General features: G+C 40.6%; 1 protein-coding gene across 1 annotated transcript in view; it reads right to left on the minus strand.

The window, feature by feature from the left end:
• Positions 1-292: 292 nt before the first annotated feature.
• lcat (lecithin-cholesterol acyltransferase) overlaps positions 293-19,108 on the minus strand; it is a 28,160-nt gene continuing 9,344 nt past the window's right edge. The window contains exons 2-6 of the mRNA XM_048605714.1: positions 15,659-15,815; positions 14,162-14,277; positions 11,370-11,465; positions 10,192-10,416; positions 293-897 (exon numbers count right to left, since the gene is read on the minus strand). Coding sequence (XP_048461671.1) covers positions 353-897; positions 10,192-10,416; positions 11,370-11,465; positions 14,162-14,277; positions 15,659-15,815 — 1,139 coding nt within the window. The 3' untranslated portion in view covers positions 293-352. The remainder of the gene's footprint in view (positions 898-10,191; positions 10,417-11,369; positions 11,466-14,161; positions 14,278-15,658; positions 15,816-19,108) is intronic.

The following is a 19,108-nucleotide window of genomic DNA, read 5'->3' on the forward strand; positions in this document are numbered from 1 at the left end:
TGAAAAATGGCAGTGAACCTCCCAACAGATGCAGTTATTACAACTTAAAAGATGCCATTGAACCTCTCAGAGAAGCCCATTGCAGGTTAAAAGCCTGGTTTGGAAATCTGAAGTTAATGTGTACCTGAATCAGGGTACCCAATCACTGAGAAAACCAAATAAAAACCGAAAGAACTGTGGATGCTGTAAATCAGGAACAAAAACAGAAGTTGCTGAAAATGCTCAACATGTCTGCCAGCATCTGTGAAGAAAAAATCAGAGTTAACGTTTTGGGGAAGGGTCACCGGACCCGAAACATTAATTCTGATTTTTTTCTTCACAGATGCTGCCAGACCCACTGAGAAAACCACATCTAGTTGATGGAATCGACATGGTGTTTGGAATAATTTCCTAACAATATATCTTGAATGACCTCTAAAGCTTGAATGTCATAAATTGTGTCAAAATGATGTTTGCCACGAAGTTCTATGACATGAACTTTCTGCTTTTGCTGGTCCTTCCATTGTCTACAAAGAGACAAGCTTTTCTTATTAACAGTATTGTCACCAACTCCGTAGATAATCTGTACCGGCTGGTTCGATGGGAAGCTTTCATTATAGACATAAGTCATCGGTGTTGGGACTTCTGTTCCATACATACAATACAATTCCACCCCTGGCGGAGGCAGGTCAGTCAGAAAACTTTTGCTGTATTGCCACTTGAACCAGCCATCTTCATATCCTATATCAGTGAAGAATTTCCTGTAGTCTTTGTATGTGTAATTGTAGGTTGGTGTGGAGACGAAGATATGATCCGCTGGCCAGGCCTGTCTGGTAGGAAGTAGCCAAGGGTTCGTTGTTGTAGTCCGTTGTTGCTGTCGTATCTTCATGAGGTCAAGAGCGAGACCATAGTTGTCCCCTGGAAAATGAGTATTTGAGAAAGAAAAGCACAAATATGAAATCTCCTTCCTCTTATATGACCACAGATACTGTACAGTGGGGTTGTGGGGTAATCACGTCTGTGATTTCTGTGGTTGCCTGTTGGCAGTAGAAACTCAGCAGGTCCGGCAGCGTCTGTGGAGAGAAAGCAGAGTTAACGTTTCAGGTGCTGTGACCCTTCTTCGGAACCCTGGTTCAGAGATTCTGAAGGAGGGTCACTGGACTTGAAACGTTAATTCTGTTTCCCCTCCACTGATGCTGCCACACTTGCTGAATTTCTACCGCAACTGCTGCATTTGTTTCAGATTTCAGCCATCCACAGTTATTTTCCGTTAGCCGTTTCTTTTTCGCAAGGGAGCTGTGTCAAAAAAACACAGGCTTTGAAAGCACAGATTCAAACCCACGAGAATGCCTCTTCTTATTTGTTTTCTTTTGGTACTGGATGGTCTTTAGTTTTCCCCTGCCTTTTCAGCCTCATAGTTCTTTGTGTAGCATTGTCTGGACTAAGTGTTTCCAGAGTGACACAATAATGATAGCTGAAAACAATATTCATGCTTAGCCTGAATATGTATATATTAATTTTAGACTAATTTAACAGCTTTAAAGCACAGTCAGCTTCATTTAATATTAATCTACAGTGAATGGACAACAAAGGAAAACCATATTCCCATGTCATTAAAGAGAGTCTTTTTATTTATGGATATTCTGTTTAATCCATTCCCTTTACTGCTCTGAATTTCACTTTCCATAGTGCTGTCCACTTCTAGAATCTCACTACCAAATGTCTTATTTTTCCATCTGCCTTGGTTGCAGTGTCATAACACCACAGCTATGAACACTTGCCTAATGCATGTTTGATCCATACTCACTACATGAGCAGGTAAACTTGTTCCTAAGGTCAATGATCAACTGCAAAAAAAATCAAACCTCACTCGATGTTTACATAATTGATACACATGTCCTCTTGATCTTGATGGACTCCCGCATTTTGTTGCCTGCAATTTGTGCTATAAAAGCCAGGCCTTGGTGAACTTTGTAACCCTCCGGGAACAAACAGTCCCAAAGGGATGCTGTATTTGACTGTCCCAACATATTTGTTACATTCAGCACTGCCTAGGGATTTTGCAAGGTTTTCAACAGGTCACTCAAAACAGTTCAGGTGTCACTGAAAAGCAGTCCCAGAGTCACAGTTAGCTTGAGAAGATGGCAGATAGAGTCAGAGGCATTCTCCATGCAGAAAAGAATTGTTGTGTTGTCGAGGGGGGTGATTTAGGGCAACTGACTGTGCAGGGTGAACTCTAAAAAAGTTTTTGGTGTCAGTGGATGCATAATTAATGGTAAAAATTGGGGACTTAATGAGAAGTCAAGTTGGATAGCTCTGTGCAGTCAGAACACAGGAAAACATCCTAGGAGTTAGTAGGCAGCTAAATGTTATACTTAGGGCTCGAAGGCAGACTATGCATCATTAATAGTTCAATATAGTTGAGACTTGGAGTTGAAAAGCCATAAAAAATAATTTCTTGGTGCATTTGAGGAAGATTAGAGCTCAGGAAACAAACCTGGGGCAGTGCTAGCTTGGTAAAGCTGACTGTTGGTGAAAAGCTGCCGTTATGCCTCTGACTAAGCGCTGAAATGCAGTTTCTACAATCAAATGGAGTGTTGTGCCATGAAAAGAAGATGAACCTCTAGTACAGAAATAGTTGTTGAGGCATTCCTTAACAGAGTAGTCTTTGAGACAGTTCAAGACCAGACTGTTGAAGATGAGGGATTGCAATCCCTTGTGAAGGTTTAATGAGATTTACTGACTCACACTGTGACTAACATCTGGAGGGGGATTGCTAATAAATCTGTGATATCTCTTTGAATCATGTTTGCTGTTTGACATGTTCTGTGGATGTTCAACCTTAGTTTGGCTGTTCCCCATATTTACTTCATATTAATTTTGGGATGTTAGACTATGAGTTATATCTATCTTGGTACAGTTTCAACCTTTTTTTATTAATAATCTTTGCTTGTTTGTTTGAATAAGTTTTATTTGTAAATACCTTGTCATTCTTTATTGACTAAAGAAGCCTTTAAGGTTCTTGAGTAAATTTGTAGCTTGGGTTGTGGATGCTGTGGTTGGTTCGCTCACCGAGCTAGTTCATTAGTTTGCAGATATTTCATTACCCTGCTGGGTGACATCATCAGTACTGCTTCTGATGAAGCGCTGTTTTGTTTTCCCACTTGTTATTTAAACTCTGGGGTCTATTGGAGTTGATTACCTCATTTCCGGTTTTCCTTCACAGTGGTATGTATATAGGGTCTAGTTCTATGTGTTTGTTGATGGCCTTCTTGGTGGAGAACCAGGCCTCTAGGAATTCCCATCCTTGTCTCTGTTTGACTTGTCCTGGGACCCTGACATTTTCCCAATCGAACTGATGGTTCTTTTTGTCTGTGTGTATGGAAACAAGTGAGTATTGGTTGTGTCTTTTTGTTGCTAACTGATGTTCATGTATTCTCGTAGCCAGTTTCCTTCTTGTCTGTCCAATGTAATGTTTGTCACAATCCTTGCGTGGGATCTTGTATATTACGTTACTTCTGTCCATAGCGGATAAGGGGTCTTTGGTTTTGGTAGCAGTTGGCGTAGGGTTGATGTAGGTTTGTGTGCTACTCTGATGCCCAGTGGCCGTAGAAGTCTTGTGGTCGGTTCAGATACATTCTTGATGTATGGTAATGCGACAAGTGTTTCGGTGCGTACTGTATCTTCCTGTTGTTGTTTGTGTGACAGGCATTGTCAGACCCAGCTGTTCAGGTATCCATTGTCTCTAAATACTTGGTGGAGGTATTCTTCTTCATTTTGGTGTAGTTCTGGGTTTCTGCAGTGTGTTGTGGCTCGTTTGAATAATGTTTTTACAAACTCCATTTGTGGGTGTTAGGGTGGTTACTGTTGAAATTTAGGACTTGATCCGTGTGTGTGGCCTTTCTGTATATTTTGGTCAAAAATTCCCCATTTGCCCTGTGTTCTACCATCATGTCCAGCAATGGGAGTTGTTTGTTCTTTTATTCTTCTCTGGTGAATTTGATGCCGGTGAAAATGGTGTTTATAAGTTGTGTACAAGTACTATGGTCACTGGGCATCAGAGTAGCACACAAACCTACATCAACCCTACACCAACTGCTAACAAGAACCAAAGATCCACTATGGACAAAACCAATGTAATACACAAGATTCCATGCCAGGACTATGACAAACATTACATTGGACAGACAGGAAGGAAACTGGCCACAAGAGTTCATGTTACCAACTGGCAACAAAAAGACACGACCAATACTCATCTCCATTCACACGGATAAGGAGGACTTCCGGTTTGATTGGGACAACACCAGGATCCTAGGATAAGTCAAACAGAGACAAGCACAAGATTTCCTAGAGGCCTGGTTCTCCACCAAGAAGGCCATCAAGAAACATGTAGAATTAGACCCTATATACACACCACTGCAAAGAAAAACCGGAAATGAGGTAATCGACTCCAATGGACTCCAGAGTTGAAATAACAAGGAGGAAAACACAACAGCACTTTTACCAGAGGCTGCACTGATGGTGTTACTCAGCAGGGTAATGAAACGTCTGCAAACTAATGAACCAGCTCGGCGAGCGAACCAACCACAGCAACTAAAGAAGCCTGTCTGATTTGTTTGACCAGACAGAGCCTGACACCTATGTAATCTGACGTCAGTAATAGTAAGAGATAGTAGGAACTGCAGATGCTGGAGAATCCGAGACAACAAGGTGCAGGGCTGGATGAACACAGCAGGCCAAGCAGCATCATAGGAGCAGTAATAGTAATCCCCTTAACACACCTAGCTCAAATGTTGAATTGACATGGACAGAAATTCATGATTTTAAACACCTGAATCTAGTTCATTCTGGAATGGGGAAAGATTACCAGAGGTAAATGATGATAGTGGTTAGAGAGGACAGGTTCTCAGTATCATGCTCACCCTAAGCTTCCTAAGGTCTAAGATCCAGCTCCTTGCCTTCAGACCATGAACCATTCTGAGATTCATATTTATCCATACCCACCCATCCCACAGGCCCTGATCATCTACATATCATCCCCCACCACCCCCCAATCACAACACAGGAACATCTCCCAGATTCTCCCCCACTTCCTCCACATGCTGTGAAACACAGTTAGATCCAACTCCTTTCCAGAAACCATGAACCCCTTCCTCGCTCTGCATTATGGAAGATGAGTGAATTTCCTGCATTTGCCAATGCAGTTGTTAGATGCTTACCCTCCAATGTGCTAATTCTGTAACTCTCCCTCTTGAAGGCTCCCTTTTGATCTGGGACCAACTTTCAGGTAGCTGAGCTGACATCATCTTCTTTCCCAGATGGAAGATGACCAGTCTAGAGGCTACATATCACTCTCTGTTGCAGTTACCAAACAGCAACACTTGGAAGTAGTTTAAATGATGTTCTACAGAGTAGCAGCCAAGTTGGTAATCAATAGACCATTATTCAATTACTAATCCTCTCCTTGAAGCAACAAACCCATAGCTATATTCCATTAATATATAAATATTTGTGTTTCTCCTAAAGCAAAAATTCCTGTTAAGTTTATCTAAATAAGTTCAGATAACAACAGTTAAATATTAATTGTGATTTCACTTTTTCCCAGTGATTTTCTAGCCTCTCTTTCCCTGTTCCAAATGCACCAATCTGGCTTCTGTGTGGCCCAGGCTATTTCACAAAATGAGGAACTGAAGGGGGTAGAAAAGCAAACATGTTTTGTAATCCCTCATATGGGTAGCATGATAGAAACCAGGTCCCCCTATTCTGGGAGTCAACACAAAAGTTAAAGATTTTATCAAAGCAAAATTCTCTAATTTATCCCTTTGTTTAACACCCAGGTTAACATAAAACACAGCTAGGATGAGTGGATTCTGCTTAATGTGTGTTATCTGTAACTCCAATTCTTCATTGTTCCCACCATATTGGGCTGTCAGAACCATTTGTCCTCTTGGGATAAGTATCATTCCATCTAATAGCCTCAATCTTAAACTTCAAGGACTTCATTTTGGGTCACCATCTTGAGCCAATTTGCACAGGTCTGTGAAGTTTATGCTGTTCTACAAAACACTCAGTTGTCTATCTGACATTTAAAGTTTGCTTGTTGCTCTTTTTATGCAGTCATGATTCTAACAGTCACAAAGCATTTATCACCTTTGGATCTGACCGTACCAACTTGTTGTATGGTGTCGTGTGATTAATCAGAATCATTAGATGAAATCTATCCAGCAGCCATCCTTACAGGTTTTCCTTGCTTCTTTCAGCTTCTAAATTGCTGATTTACTTTCTTTCAGTTGCAGCATTGCTTGGCCTGTGCTGGATGTACTGCATTTTCTTTAGTGTCCTCCAGAATATTCACAATCTGTTCTCTGGCCTTTATCTTTCTGCTGAGGTTTCTGATAGTATTTTTTCTTTATTTCATATATTATGTCTTTATTTAGCCTGCAATGTTTCTCAGCATAATGCAAAGCTTTATCTTTTCTCCTATTAATAGACATGCGATGATTGACATACTCAGCACTCCAGCAATTGTAATTGTTTTCTTGAAAGTGTTTCTCCTCTCTCAGTAGACATATTTGCATGGCGGGATCCCTTATGCCTAATACAATCCTATCCTGATGAGATTACCTTTCTGTTATCCAAACGCACAACATTCAGATAGAAATGTCCGTGCGGTCATTTATTGATCAATAGTTTCCCTTTCCCCCAAACTCTGGTCTGTACATAAGTAGCATTAATGTGGGTTTTAAAATATGATTGAAAAGCTTTCAAATTTCTCCTGTATGGATTTCTGTTCCTCAATGACATTTAGGCTACAATTTGGCTTGTGGCACTCTTTCCTCAGCACTAATCACAGGGCTGTTACATTTATCTGTTCAGCCTTGTTATTTAACTTTGTAGCTGTTATCACAGTTTTACCACCGAGTCGAACAAATTCCAATTCTGACTCATATTTCCATTTATTTCCAATGCAGTAGGGAAATTCACAACCATCCTGCCTCACCCAGTAGTTCAAAGTTGCAAATGTGTGGTTTTAGTTCTTCCTTGCTATTCTATTTTTTTGTTACAGAAGCTTGCTTTTTTACAGCTCTGAAAATATACATAGTTTCAGTTGGACATTCCTGATTTGTTTAATTAATGACTGCCACAAACTAAAGTGATAGTACGTACAGTGATAAAAGGAGCATGACTGAGGCAAGGCGACTCACAGTGTGACAAATGTATTTCTCTAAATCAAAAGAATCTAGCAATAAAGCTGAACAAAAAATTATGAGTAACTTCATTCATCAGCAAAATATGTTATCAAAGCACTGGGATTTATTCCTACAGGTACAAAATTCAAAAGTTGTAAAGTAATGTTATACTTGTGTAGGATACTGGTCAGAGTACACTTAAAGCAATGCCTACAGCTGTAATCTCCACACTATAGAAAGGACATAGAAACAATGGATGCAAAAAAAGATTACTTGGTAGGACTGAACATGAAGTTACCTCTTGTATAGAAAGACAAGACTCAGAGGTGGCACGAGAGAAGCTTTTCAAATTATAAATACATTAGGCAGGATAGGTATAAAGTCAAAGGACAGTACCTTACAATTTTGGCTATGTTTTAGTTCTGTCAAGTTTCATGGAAGGTTTATCACTGCGAGGTTTAGTGAGGTTTCTTGCTGTATCTTACCAAACATGCTTTATTATCTATTGACCCCACCCTTAGGGCATTCCTGTTGTTTGATTTTAAACATGTCCTTCCACCCACTCTATTCCTGGAAGAATTCTTCATTGAACGGACATTGTAGAATTGACTGGCGTCTTTGGCACTCGTGGAAATTTTAAAAGGTAATTGTGCACCCAGACAAGCACTGTCAGTCTGGAGCTGCACTATACTGTTCCTGACATTTACCCTGGGCATGGCAAACGAGGAAAAACTGGTGCTTCACTTTGTGGGCAGGGCCATGGAGGTGCTACAGGATGGGGTGGTGCAGACCAGGTCACCCTCTTCTCCCAGGGGTACCAACTGCGTCTGAGATTGCCAACTGCATCAGTGCATCTGACTTGAGGAATGCCCAGTAATTTCGGAAGAAGATAGATGACTTTCTGCTCTCTGCCAGTGTAAGTACCATCATATTCTCTCCAAGACCTCTCCTACTGTGCACACCAATACTTACTGCATACTCCCAATATTGCCTGCAACATTATCACCCACCCCAACCTCAGCAATCACTCACCCTGCATGCCCTCTATGCTGCCTACTCACTCACTTGGACACTTCCCCACTTTCACCAGGAATAAAACCATGCCACTCACTTCCATCTTCCTTAATACCTGCCTCTGTCTCAAATTCTAGGAAGAACACAGGCCGCAATTAGGTAAAAAGCGACAATGTGGGTGATGGACTGAGCTCCTCACTCCTTAAACAGACAGCATCCTGACTGACCACTCTGGGCAGCTAACTGACCGTGCCCAAGTCCCTGGACTGGTATTGGAGGCTGCCCTTGACTTATTGTGCCAAAAACCCCTGACAGAAGGCTACCTCTTTTGACTTAGAGTCATACAGTCATGGAGACGTGCAGCACGCAAACAGACCCTTCGATCCAACTCGTCCATGCCAACCAGATATCCTAAATAAATCTAGTCCCATTTGCCAGCATTTGGTCCATATCCCTTTAAACCCTCCTTATTCATAGACCCATCCAGATACCTTTTAAATGTAATTGCACCAACCTCTACAACTTCCTCTGGCAGCTTATTCCATACACACACCACCCTCTGCATGACAAAGGTGTCCCTTAGGTCCTTTTTAAATCTGTCCCCTCTCACCTTATACCCATGCCATCTAGTTTTGGACTCCCCACCCTGGGAAAAGACCTTGGCTATTCACCCTATCCATGTCCCTCATGATTTTACAAACCTCTATAAGGGCACCCCTCAGCCTCTGATGTTACAGGGAAAATAGCCCCAGCCTATTCAGTTTTTCCCGATAGCTTAAACCCTCTAACTTTGGCAACATCCTTGTAAGTCTTTGAAATCTTATTTGAACCCTTTCAAGTTCAACAACATCCTTCCTATAACAGGGAAACGAGATTTGAATGCAGTATTCCAAAAGTGATCTAACGAATTTCCTGTACAGCCGCAACATGACCCCTGCACTGACCAAAAAAGGCAAGCTTGACTGAGCATTGTTGATATCCATGTCAACCATGAGATATAAAAACTGAAAATTCCTATTTGAGTTGCAATAAGCCTCTCAATGTTATGCTGTTCTAAGCCCGAGCCAAGAACCATGAGGTGAGTGCTCTGAATGTCAGGGAACAGATTTCAACAGAGTCCATGGGAGGGACTCGAAGGAAATAAACACTGTTGCAAACAGTTGCTTTGGAACTGCTCTGTTCTCTGTTTTGAACCTGAGTGGAAATCAGAATGGACAACTGACTAAACACCATCAGTTTTAGTTCTGGGCACCAAGCTGAAAATCTGACTCCCCTCAAATGTCTGTTTTCTCCTTTCCCCACCTATACCCAACCACTGAACAGATAAAAGCAAGAGTCTATCTGCATTTTGTTTAATGCTAACTGCATTCTGAAATATTCCATTAAGTTCACAGTTTGTGTAAACATTTCCCTAACCAACGAAATGAAGAACACAAGTTATGAAGGGATTGCAGGAGACTGGACTGTGAGTGTTTACTAGGCTGGCCTTCAACTCTCACTTTCATTGCACAAAGTCCTTTCCAACTCCTGGAGATATGTGGGGTAAAAGCATTAAGAATTAGTGAGCTGCATATTCATAAATTCTGGCTCTCCCTCTATATTCCAATGACTATGCAAATAAATTTTGTGAGGTGAGCCTGTCAACTTTCTGGTCTCCATGCAACATCTAACCCCACATACTGCGAGCAACGCAGCAAAAGTCAATCACATTATTAGCAACTTACAGAGATCTGAGATAATAGGTAGACTCAATGTGCACACACTCTGCTAATACTGGCGCCATGGTAGGGGATAGTGAGCTGAAAGCAGCATGAGGTGAAATGAAAGCCAATCTTGAAGCAACTATTACTCAAATTTCCAGATTGACAATAGGATTTTCTGAATCCTACTTCTCTTTATGACTGTATGATGGCGGAAATCGTTTTGTCAGGTTTTATAGCTTCACTTACATCTCTGGAAGTTGCACAAAACAAGGGTGGGAGAATAAATATGCACACATAATTGTTACCTGAGGCAAGCACAGCGAGAGATTTCACTGTTCCACCCCATGGGGCTCCGAGTGATATGAATCCATTAATGAATTTGTCTTTCCATTCCTGAGACTGCTGTTTCAGGAAGTATAAGATGTATAGATTCCCCATGCTGTGGCCCAGCAGGTAAACAGGCTTGTTCTGCACTGTGTACATTTCCTCAATCAGTTTTTTCAATTTGTCAAAATATTCTTCTTGCTCATCTGTGAAACAAAGAAGTGCAAAGTGTTACAATCACCAAGAGCCCCATTGTACTCAAGTGCTATATTATATTGTCTGACAGCTTGGAAAGGATTGAGTTCATGCACTTCACCCAGTCAGTTCCTAATGCTGTTATGTACAGAGGCGATACCAGCACCATCAGTAATTTGAGAAAATTAGACTGTAAACCAATTTTTCCTTTTTGCACACAAATTAATGTTTTACTCCAATTCAGTTAATTGACAGATTCATCTCTTGGGCACTTCTCCAGAGAAAGGGTCACCTGACCTAGGGCTGACATAGTCCCCATGGCATGGTGAAGGCTTGAAGCCAGAACACTGACAAAATGTTGGGACATTTGTGGTGGAGAGATCACATCAAGAGGAACTGGATAAGAAAATGTAAGACAATTACAGGTTTACTACAATGCTGTATTTTAATTTGATATCTGGTTGGAGGTAGGAAGTGGTTTGTTGCTTATTTTTGATAAGAGAAACTGTTTCTATTAACAGAAATGATGCAGTTTAAAATCATTGACAGATAAAAATGGAGGTCAGATGGGAAGATCATTTTTTTAACATAGTGAGTTGTTATGATCTGGAAGCAGGCCCTATTGTGGGTTTCAAGAGAATTGAATGAACAACAAATGGGATTAGCTCAGTTTTAGGATACCTGGTCGGCATGGACAAGTTGGACCGAAGGGTCTGTTTCCATGCTGTATGACTCTAAAAAAATTGCATGGCTTTCAGCAAAATGTTGGAAGTGGGACTAATTTGGATAGCTCATTAAAAGAGCTGGCACAATAATGATGGGTTGAATGGTCCCCTACGCTGTTAGATCATATGCTCAACTACCGCTGAAGACCACATTCAGAATACAGTATTAATTTTTCATCTAGTTAGCACTTTTGTCAGAAAGGTAATGGCTTGACAAGATGTCCACTGTCTCTACTCACATGCTGCAACTCTCCAGTCATAGGGGGCTGCTCGCACAGTCTCGTCACGAACATAGCCTGCATTTACCAAGAACTGCACCAATGTGTGCAAGTACCCTATCAAAACAAAACAAAATTAGAGTTTCTACTGTCATACATGGCTGAGAAATACCTGCTTACAAAATGGTTTGATACTGCATAATTCCCCCTCCCCCAGCTTATTGAACCTTACTATTTGCATTGTGGGTTACAATGGAAGAAATCATTAAAATTGAGTCAATGGAAAATTTCAAACCCAACAATGATTGCTTTTACTTAGGTAAAGGTATTAAGGGATAGAGAATTATAAATCAATAAATAGAAATCAGGATGTCATGTTGCAGCTTTATAAGATTTTGGTGAGGCAGCATTTAAATTATTGCATTCAGTTCTGGTTACCTTAATACAGGAAGGATGTGGAAGCTTTGGATAGGGTGCAGAAGAGGTTTACCAGATTGCTGCCTGGATTATAAAGTATGAGCTATAAAGAGGGGCTAGAAAAACTTGGGTTGTTTTCTTTGGAGTGGCGTAGGCTGAGGAGAGACTTGATAGAAATCTATAAGATTATGAGATGCATAGATAGGGTTGATAGTCAGAATCTTTATCCCAGAGTCAAAATGTCTAATACTAGGAGGCATCTATTTAAGGTGACAGGAGAAGGAAAGTTCAAAGGAGTTGTGAGGGTCAAGTTTTTTTACAAAGAGAGTGGGAGGTGTCTGGCACATGCTGCCAGGGGTGGTAGTGGAGGCAGATATGATAGGGGCATTTAAGGGGCTTTCAGATAAGCACATGGATATACATGGAATGGAGGAACATAGACCAAGGGCAGGCAGAAGGGATTAGTTTAATTTAGTGTCATGTTCGACACAACGTTGTGAGCCAAGGGCCCGTTCCTGTGCTGTACTGTTCTATGTTCTATAAATCAGGACATAAATCATCCATGGTCTAATGGATTGTCAGAATATGTTTGAGGGGCTGAATGGCCTATTTTCTCTATGTTCCAAATAGGTCAAGCATCAGGTACATTAGGGACATGATCATAGGGGAATTTGCTCATGGACTTATTGTAACAAGAACTTCATAGTTAATTTTTTGTGAAAACGTGGGTTTTGAAAGATTGTGGAAAAATAGATTGATTTGAAGTTTAATGGAAACCTGGATTCCTGAAGTCACTTTAAGAGCTAGCTTCTGTTTGAACAGTATTTTGCATGCAGTTGGATATCGTTAAGTGTGCAATTGGGGAGAAATGTCTGCTGAGGAAAAGGGTGTGCAGCTCATTTCTCAGCCTTTCTGAAGTACCCTTGTTGTGAGTCCATCGTAAAACCTGATTGCCCTCTTGAAGAGCATTTGGAAGGCTTCTTAATACTATGTTTACTGAGCAAGCTGCAACTGACAAGACCCCAGAGACAGCAGCTGTTTCTCTAGTCTTTATTGTGTGTACGTGTTTGCATGTGTATGTATATTTCTGTGTGTGTTTGTGTTATTTAGAGAGGTGAACTTTTTTTTAATTCATGGGATGAAGGCATCACTGGCTAGGCCAGGATTTATTGCCTGTCCCTAATTTCCCCAAGGACAGTTAAGAATCAACCACATTGCTGTGGGTCTGGAGTCACATGTAGTCGAGAAAAGGTAAGGATAGCAGTTTCCTTCCCTAAAGGACATTTGTGAGCCAGATGGGATTTTCCAACAATCGACAATGGATTAATGGTCCTCATTAGACTCTTAATACCAGATATTTATTGAATTTAAATTCCACCATCTGCCATGGCTTCAAATCTGGGTTCCCAGGTCACTGGATTACCTAGGTCACTGGATTAACAGTCCAGCAATAACACCCTTTCATTTTGAAAACTGTGTATGTTAACCAATTCTGCACCTTCACTGAATAAATTTTGTTTTGTGATACATCAAAAGTTTTGCTTTTTTGTTAACCTGATTGATGAACTTCTTTAAATTCCATGTCTAATTTGGAGAGATAACTATGTTTGGCCATATTTGGAACTGGGTAAAAAGCTATTTTTTATATCGTGACCTGTGGAGTATTGGAACTAGGAGTTCCACTGTGGAGTACTGCATTTGTGCCAACTCAGTCATTTTGCTTTATTTATACATTGCATCAGATGCAGTATCGTTAGGAGAACATAACATAGTTGCAACCTTATCTATTACAATAAGGCTGGGTGTAGATTGCCGATTGTTGGGATGGTAGAGGTACATTCACCATAGTCCCAGAGAACCATAGGGCTGCCCTCTCATTACAGACAGGTGACTGATGGTGAGTTTAAACTGAGTGTTACCAGGCCTACGACGAGGCTGGGAAGGTGGGACTTACATGTCAGAGTGGTAGGAAAGAGCTGATCAATAAAGAAATCGCTGAATTGATGGTCACATGAATAAATTCTGACTCTGTGACAGTCCGTTAATTTGTACATATGATTTTGGAGGGAGATGAGAAGTTTGGTTTAAACAAAGAATTGACAACTAATAAGTTGAGAACATGGTCATTATCATATTACCGTTTGTGGGAGTTGGCTGTACAGAAAATGGTTACTGTGTTTCCTGCATTAATGCACTGTCTACATTGCAAAATATTCTTCATTGGCTGGAAAGTGTTTTGGGGTGTCCTGAGCCTTATGAAAAGTGCCCTCCAAATGCAAGGCTTTCTTGTTGTACTGTGGATTTATTATTCACCTGCACATGGTATATGTTAAGAATTGACAAATTCAGGGCATACTAGTCACCAGCAGAGAGTTTGTCAGCTTTCCCAAACAAACCTGCTAGTTTAAATGGATCCAGATATTCCACAGAATAGGTCTTCCCAAAGCCAGGAACTCGGGTCACCACCCCAGGAGAATTGGAACTCCTGCTTGTTGTTCGGTTATAAACAAGTCTAAAAGAGATTCAGTTTTGTCAATTTTAAAAAAAAATTTAAACCTTGTCAACGTAAACTGCACATTATGTTTGACCGAAGTGACCTCTCTGAACATTAATGGCTTTTCACAGGGCTAGATTTTCGAGTTACCAACTGGCGCTGATGGAAATGAAAATTATGCAGTATCTGTAACAACAGCTCTAATCCTGGACAATAATCTGAAAAGTCACTTCTTAGTATCCAAGGCTTTCACATTCAGTTCACATCTGCTCAATTCCTGTTTAATTCTGTTTAACATGAGGTTCTGTACATGGGAGATGGAACTCCGCAACACTTCCCATTCTAGTGAATTCCAGCCTTAGCTTTGCTGCTATGGGAATGAACCCCATAGAACGCAAGTGTTTTCCCCTAGGAGAAGGAGAAACATTTCTAAACCATGCTATTACTAGGCTTTGGCATTTGTAAGAAGCCTATCTAATCAGCTGAGGAAGTGAGAAGAAGAGGGTGACTTTGAGGAACTGGAAAACACCATCAAGAATGAAATGAAAAGCAACATGAACCACACTTCTCCATATGTTTCTATGTTTCTACATGTAGAAAGGTGGCTCAGTGGTTTACGCTGCTGCCTCACAGTACCAGGGACCTGGGTTCAATTCCAACCTCAGTCTGTGCAGAGTTTGCATGTTCTCCCTGTGGGTATCCGCTGGGTGCTCTGGTTTCCTCCCACAGTCTAAACATGTGCAGTTTAGGTGGATTGGCCTTTCTAAATTGCCCACAGTGTCCAGAGAGGTGTGGGTTAGCTAGGGAAGTATGTCTGAGTGGGATGCTGTTTGGAGGGTCAGTATCAACTTGATGGGCCAAATGGCCTGCTTCCACACTGTAGGAATTCTGTTCTTTTCATTAAGGTTTTACTTTGATCTTATGGCACACTAAAGACAAAAAGAACCTTACTTCCTGCAGAGAAAACCCGCAAAAGAAAAATAATTTGATCCTTAATTGAAGAGTTTTTTTAAAATAACTGTCTTGACCTGATTTCTCAGTGGTTGAATGATGCCCACTGAAGCAAATAGAGTGCTGGTAACAGTGGGGGGGGCAAAGGAATTTGAGATCAATGGTGAGAATTTCCATGGAAAATCTTCTATTGGCCACAATATGTTTATTTAAGACTGGATGAAATCCTGTTTACTTATCGATTGCAGGTTCCTGCCAAAGTTCTGGCAGCATCTAGTTACTAAGGAAGGGGACTATGACGACATGAATCTTTGATCCCACTACGGCTCTGAAACTCATACCGAAATCTGTAAACAGGAAAATCCCCAATTTGCACAGCTTATAATCAAAATCTAGCATATATGGCATTGAGAAAATGGATTAATAAGGTACTGAGTGGCAGCAATACCTGATATTGTCTATCCAGCAGTCAATTCCAATGGGCAGGAACATGTTCAGGTTGAGCCACAATGTGAAGTAGTGGTTACTGTTCTTCATGCATAGCCAGTGGACTGTAGTGGGTTTGTCTAGCTTTGCTTCCAGGCGATTTCCAACATGTCCAGGCACTTGTCACAATAGAAAAAAAATCACTAGATTATAGAGAGTCACCTACCTAAAAATACCATGAATTACTTTTCTAGTTTGACACCTGGATGTAGATTGACATTACCCATTTATAGAAACCTTTTTCACATCTCCCTTAACATCTGTTAAATCCATCATGTGATGGAATGCTGTCCACTTGCTTGGATGAGTGCAGCTCCAATAGTTCTGAAGAAGATTGGTACCTTCCAGACCAAAGCAGCCAACTTGTTTGATATCACATCCACGAACTTAACATTCACCACCTGACCTCTGGTCCAAAAGATGCACTGCAACTGATCACCAAATGTCCATCGACAGCACCTTACAAACCTGTGACCTGTAAGATGACAGGCTGCTCAGTGTCAATGTGTGCCTTTAGAATTAAGACAACCCTGCACCTCCTTGTACAAGAGTATCAAGTATTTGTCGAATCTGCAGTGACCATGCCTCCTCATATTGGTTAGGTTACAATGATTTGTCAATGAGACTCTTTTAAGGTGTAAGTTGCAGATTGAATATGTATCCTGTCGCAGTGTACACTTGTACTGTAAGCAATGCAAGAATTATAAGGTTGTTTGAAAGTTTATCGTTGGCTAGTGTGAAAGACAACAAATTGTAAACGTACTTCTGCTTTCTACTTGCAACTCTTAGGCAGTTGTAACATACCAGTATTTTTAAATCTGGCAATTTTTTCTGTATTCAAATATCCACGTTTTAACTAATTTAGCAAGAGCAGGGAAACCAAAAAACAGCAGTGAGGAGCAGAGATGAGGTCTTAGATCAGAATAATAAAAACAAGAAAATTACAAATAATTCAAAGTTTGCACAGGTCAAATTGAGGATCTCTATTACAAAGTTACATAGGAGATATTAAATTGCGTATATATCAATGGTCGCTGTACTGCATATACTATAGTGAGTTACAAGCATAAATTGTCACGAGGGATTATGAAATGGTCGCATTAGTAGATACATAGCTCATCCAAGGCCAAAACAAAATGTTTAACATTCCCAGATACCAAGTATTCAGGAAGGAAAGAAAAATGTAAAAAAGAGGTGTGGCAGAATGGAGTAAGGATAATGATACAGTTCTGTTGTAACAGAAAGATGCTTCTAGGAGTGTATCCATTTAGCTTGAGTGTTTTTTGAAGTCCAAACATTGAGGACCAGAACATTTGGTGACAACTTTCAATGGCATATAATGAAACTGTGATAATAATTTCAGAAGATTTTTATGATCTGAATACAGAATAGAAAGAAGAAAGTGATGAGAAAAAGAAAGTAAAGGAATTTCTGTTAAGTAACCTGGAGAATTTGCTTGAGCAATCTGTCTCCAGACCAACAAGGTAAACAACAGTGTTGATTCTTGTTTTGGGAAATAAAACAGGATTAAAAAGGATTTTTTTTTTACTTCAGGGAATCATCAGGCTAACAGCGACAAGACATTTTGATTTTGAGTAAAAAATGTAAAGATATCAGAAAAAATCTAAAGTAAATCACTTAACCAGGAAAGAACTAATTTTGGAGATGTACAGTTAGAGTGGAAAAGGAATAAAGCAGTAGTGAAGCTGTGGCAGAGTGCTGAAAAAGCATATTCCATTAAAAAGGTCAATGCATCCTGAGCTAATGCCTTCTAGGTGTTAAGAGAAATAAAACCTAAATTCAAACAGAAAACAGAGGATTAAAACAAATATCAAGATAAATTTCATTTAATAACCAAGAAGGTGATGGAAAATACATATGACCCAAAGGAAAATCTTCATGGACCAAAGGGACATCACTAGTTTGCATTATTGTATCTCCCACTATCAACATCCTACGTGTTACCATTTACCAGGAACTAGACTGGAACTGCCAATACTGTTGCGACAAGCATGGGTCAGAGACCGGGAATTCTGTGGTGAGCAATTTACCTTGTGACTTCCCAAAGCCTGTCCATCATCTACAAGACACAAGTCAGGAGTGTAATGGCATACTCTCCACTTTCCTGGATACATGCATCTTCAACAACTCTCAAGAAACTCAACATCATCCAGGACCAAGCAGCCCATATCCATCATCTTCAAATTTCACTCTCTCCACCATGGATGAACAATGTAAATAGTCTTTACAATTTACAAGATGTAATGAAATAACTTGCTAAAGCTCTTTAGCTATCATCTTCCAAACCTACAACTACAACTCCCTAGAAAGACAAGGCATCATATGCATGGAAACATCAGCACCTGCATCTTTCTCACCATGTCACACACCATCCTGACTTGGAACTATGTAAAATAAAAACGGAAAGAATTGCAGATACTGTAAATCAGGAACAAAAACAGAAGTTGCTGGAAAAGCTCAGCAGGTCTGGCAGCATCTGTGAAGAAATATCAGAGTTAACATTTCTCTGAGGAAGGGTCGCTGGACTCGAAATGTTAACTCTGACTTTTCTTCACATATGCTGCCAGATCTGCTGAGATTTCCAGCAACTTCTGTTTTTATTGGAACTATGTACACTTGTCTTATTTGTTCATGGGGTGTAGGTGTCACTGGCTGAACCACCATTTATTGAACATCCCTAATTGCCCTGGAGAACATGGTAGTCACTTAAGAAGAACTGCCTTCTTAAACGACTTCAGTCCTTGTGTGTAGGGACATTCACAGCACTGTTAGCAAGTGAGTTCCAGACTTTGGCCCAATGACAGTGAAGGAATGATGAGATAGTTTCAAGTCAGGGTGGTATGTGACCTGGAGGGGTGCATGAGATCTTGGTGTTCCCATGTAACTGCTGTCCCTACCATTTTAGGTGATAGAATTGGATCCTACCCAGAGAATGTTAAAATAGAGAGAATTCAGCAATGATAATGTCATGGAATGTCAAAGGACGATGGTTAGATTTGCTGTTTTTGGATATGGGCCATTGTCTTGCACTCGTGTAACACAAATGTTACCTGTCACTTTTCAGGCAAGGTAAGGTCTTTCCTTCCCTTTTAATCCAGTAGTTACTAGGAGGTTAATGATGGCAGTTAGTGGAGTAGTATGCACCTCCTGTGAGAGGTGGGAGATCAGGGAGAAGTCAAGTGTCCCTGACAACTATGTCTACTGGAACTATGTCCACTTGCTGCTCCTCTCAGACTGCAAGGATTGTTGGAATAGCAACTGGACTCACTGAGGAGCATACATGAGGGAGAGAGTGTGAGAGATAGTAGTTTCAGGGATGTGGTCACACCAAGGGTTCAGCCAGATAGACGGGTGACTGCCGTAAGGGGCAGGCAGGCAGCGCACGGATCTC

Source organism: Rhincodon typus, chromosome 15 (genome assembly GCF_021869965.1).
Source record: "Rhincodon typus isolate 14 chromosome 15, sRhiTyp1.1, whole genome shotgun sequence".
Classification (NCBI taxonomy): Eukaryota; Metazoa; Chordata; class Chondrichthyes; order Orectolobiformes; family Rhincodontidae; genus Rhincodon; species Rhincodon typus.